Source organism: Procambarus clarkii, chromosome 45, assembly GCF_040958095.1.
Source record: "Procambarus clarkii isolate CNS0578487 chromosome 45, FALCON_Pclarkii_2.0, whole genome shotgun sequence".
NCBI classification, from domain to species: domain Eukaryota; kingdom Metazoa; phylum Arthropoda; class Malacostraca; order Decapoda; family Cambaridae; genus Procambarus; species Procambarus clarkii.
In genome coordinates, this window is record NC_091194.1 from 125,001 (window position 1) to 128,355 (window position 3,355).

General features: G+C 45.2%; 1 protein-coding gene across 1 annotated transcript in view; it reads right to left on the minus strand.

The window, feature by feature from the left end:
- Nucleotides 1–1,209, minus strand: part of LOC138350382 (uncharacterized protein SPEM3-like) — a 3,543-nt gene extending 2,334 nt beyond the window's left edge. Inside the window, exons 1-2 of the mRNA XM_069301004.1 lie at nt 1,139–1,209; nt 602–721 (exon numbers count right to left, since the gene is read on the minus strand). Coding sequence (XP_069157105.1) covers nt 602–721; nt 1,139–1,209 — 191 coding nt within the window. The remainder of the gene's footprint in view (nt 1–601; nt 722–1,138) is intronic.
- Between the last annotated feature and the right edge of the window lie 2,146 nt (nt 1,210–3,355).

Genomic DNA, 3,355 nt, shown 5'->3' on the forward strand with positions numbered 1-3,355 from the left:
AAGTACTGAGCCCTGTGGGACTCCGCTAGTGACATCTCGCCACTCTGATGTCTTCCCCTCACAGTTACTCGCTGTTTCCTGTTGCTTAGATACTCCCTTATCCACTGGAGCACCTTACCTTTCATTCTTGCCTGTTGCTCCAACTTTCGTAACAGCCTTTTATGGGGTACTGGCTTTCTGACAGTCCAAGAAAATGCAGTCTATCCACCATTCTCATTCTTGCCTAATTTTTGTTACTTGGTCATATAGTTCTATTAACCCTGTGAGGCACGATTTGCCATCTCTGAACCCATGTTGGTGGTGTGTTACAAAGTTATTTCCCTCCAGATGCTCTACGAGCCTTTTCCTCGCGATCTTCTCCATCACCTTGCATGGTATACAAGTTAAGGAAACTGGCCTGTAGTTCAGTGCCTCTTGCCCTGAACCCTTTTTGTATATTGGGACTACATTAGCTGTCTTCCAATTTTCTAGTAGGTCTCCTGTTTCCAGTGACCTGTTACACACCATAGAGAGTGGCACACTTAGTGCTTCTGCACCTTCCTTTAGTATCCATGGTGAGATTCTGTCAGGCCCAACAGCCTTTGTCACATTCAGCTCCAACAGATTCCTTTTGACCTCATCACTGGTGAGGTTAAATTCCTCCAAAGTGGCTTGGTTTGCCTCCTCCTCATTAAGTACAGGGACTTCTTCTTGTTCTGTTGTAAAGACCTCCTGGTATCTCCTGTTGAATTCTTCACACACCTTGTCATTCTCTGTGTATCTGTTCTCCCATTTTCTCAGTTTCATCACTTGTTCCTTCACTGTTGTTTTTCTCCTGATGTGGCTGTGGAGCAGCTTTGGTTGGGTCTTGGCTTTACTCGCGATGTCATTTTCATACTGTCTCTCTGCTTCCCTCCTCACTCTGAGGTACTCATTTCTGGCCCTCTGGTATCTCTCCTGCTCTCTGGTGTTCTGTTATTCCTGTAGTTTCTCCATGTTCTTGTACTCAGTTGCTTCGCTACCGCACATTACTGGTTGAACCATGGATTCTTCTGTTGCTTTTCATTTTTCTCTTTTTGGACCGGGATAAACCTGTCTGCAGCTTCCTGGCACTTCTGGGTGACATAATCCATCATATCCTGTACAGTCCTATATGTACTTAGGATCTGTTCTAACAGAACATATCCTGAGTTCTGTTTCCCATGGTATTCCCATTAGGAAGTTCCTCATCTCGTCATATTTTCCTCTTCGGTAATTTAGTCTTTTCCGATCTCATCCTTGGATATGTTATCCCTACCTCCACCAGACACTCAAAGGTCAGTACACTGTGGTCACTCATTCCTATGGGGGCTTCAACTTTGACTTCCCATATTTGTGACTCATCCAAGGTGAATATCAGGTCGAGTCTCGCTGGTTCGCCATTTCCTCTCATTCTTGTGAGTCCCCTGACAGAAAGGTTCTTGTGTGTGTGTGTGTGTGTGTGTGTGTGTGTGTGTGTGTACTCACCTAGTTGTATTTACGGGGGTTGAGCTCTGGCTCTTTGGTCCCGCCTCTCAACCGTCAATCAACAGGTGTACAGATTCCTGAGCCTATTGGGCTCTATCATATCTACACTTGAAACTGTGTATGTGTGTGTGTGTGTGTGTGAGTGTGTGTATGTGCGTGTGTGTGTGTGTGTGTGTGTAATCCCACCCATAAACCCCCCTCTCCACCCCACCAACTCCGCCCTATGGAAGGGAAAGGGGCGGAGTATAGTAACCATTTACCCTTCTATGGGAGGGGAGGCCTGGGAGGGGCAAGGGAAAGGCAGGAATGTAGGGGATGAAGAGAGGGGGGAAGGGGGAGGGCTCAGAGGACGGACTATGGGCACCCCCGTCAACAAAATGGCCGATGGATGACTCCCAGTAATCTTCGCCTCCTCCGGCAACTCTCAAACATTTCCTTAAAATTCACACCCATTGAGTCCCTGTTTACACTGAGACAACTGGATCTTATTCCATGGGAATGTTGTCTTCTCTCTCAGGTCTGGTATTTTGTTTTCTGTGGTTGATTGTTGCTTTCTGTGGTTGATTGTTGCTTTCTGTGGTTGATCGTTGTCTGTGGTTGATCGTTGTGTCTGTGGTTGATTGTTGTGTCTGTGGTTGATTGTTGTGTCTGTGGTTGATTGTTGTGTCTGTGGTTGATTGTTGTGTCTGTGGTTGTGTCTGTGGTTGATTGTTGTGTCTGTGGTTGATTGTTGCTTTCTGTGGTTGATTGTTGTGTCTGTGGTTCATTGTTGTGTCTGTGGTTGATCGTTGTGTCTGTGGTTGATTGTTGTGTCTGTGGTTGATTGTTGTGTCTGTGGTTGTGTCTGTGGTTCATTGTTGTGTCTGTGGTTGATTGTTGTGTCTGTGGTTGTGTCTGTGGTTCATTGTTGTGTCTGTGGTTCATTGTTGTGTCTGTGGTTGATTGTTGTGTCTGTGGTTCATTGTTGTGTCTGTGGTTCATTGTTGTGTCTGTGGTTCATTGTTGTGTCTGTGGTTGTGTCTGTGGTTCATTGTTGTGTCTGTGGTTCATTGTTGTGTCTGTGGTTCATTGTTGTGTCTGTGGTTGATTGTTGTGTCTGGTTGATCGTTGTGTCTGTGGTTCATTGTTGTGTATGTGGTTGATTGTTGTGTCTGTGGTTCATTGTTGTGTCTGTGGTTCATTGTTGTGTCTGTGGTTCATTGTTGTGTCTGTGGTTGATTGTTGTGTCTGTGGTTGATCGTTGTGTCTGTGGTTCATTGTTGTGTCTGTGGTTGATTGTTGTGTCTGTGGTTCATTGTTGTGTCTGTGGTTCATTGTTGTGTCTGTGGTTGTTGTTGTGTCTGTGGTTCATTGTTGTGTCTGTGGTTCATTGTTGTGTCTGTGGTTGATTGTTGTGTCTGTGGTTGATTGTTGTGTCTGTGGTTGTTGTTGTGTCTGTGGTTGTTGTTGTGTCTGTGGTTGTTGTTGTGTCTGTGGTTCATTGTTGTGTCTGTGGTTCATTGTTGTGTCTGAGGTTCATTGTTGTGTCTGTGGTTGTTGTTGTGTCTGTGGTTGTTGTTGTGTCTGTGGTTCATTGTTGTGTCTGTGGTTGATTGTTGTGTCTGTGGTTGTTGTTGTGTCTGTGGTTCATTGTTGTGTCTGTGGTTCATTGTTGTGTCTGTGGTTCATTGTTGTGTCTGTGGTTCATTGTTGTGTCTGTGGTTGTGTCTGTGGTTCATTGTTGTGTCTGAGGTTCATTGTTGTGTCTGTGGTTCATTGTTGTGTCTGTGGTTGATTGTTGTGTCTGTGGTTTTGTCTGTGGTTCATTGTTGTGTCTGTGGTTCATTGTTGTGTCTGTGGTTCATTGTTGTGTCTGAGGTTCATTGTTGTG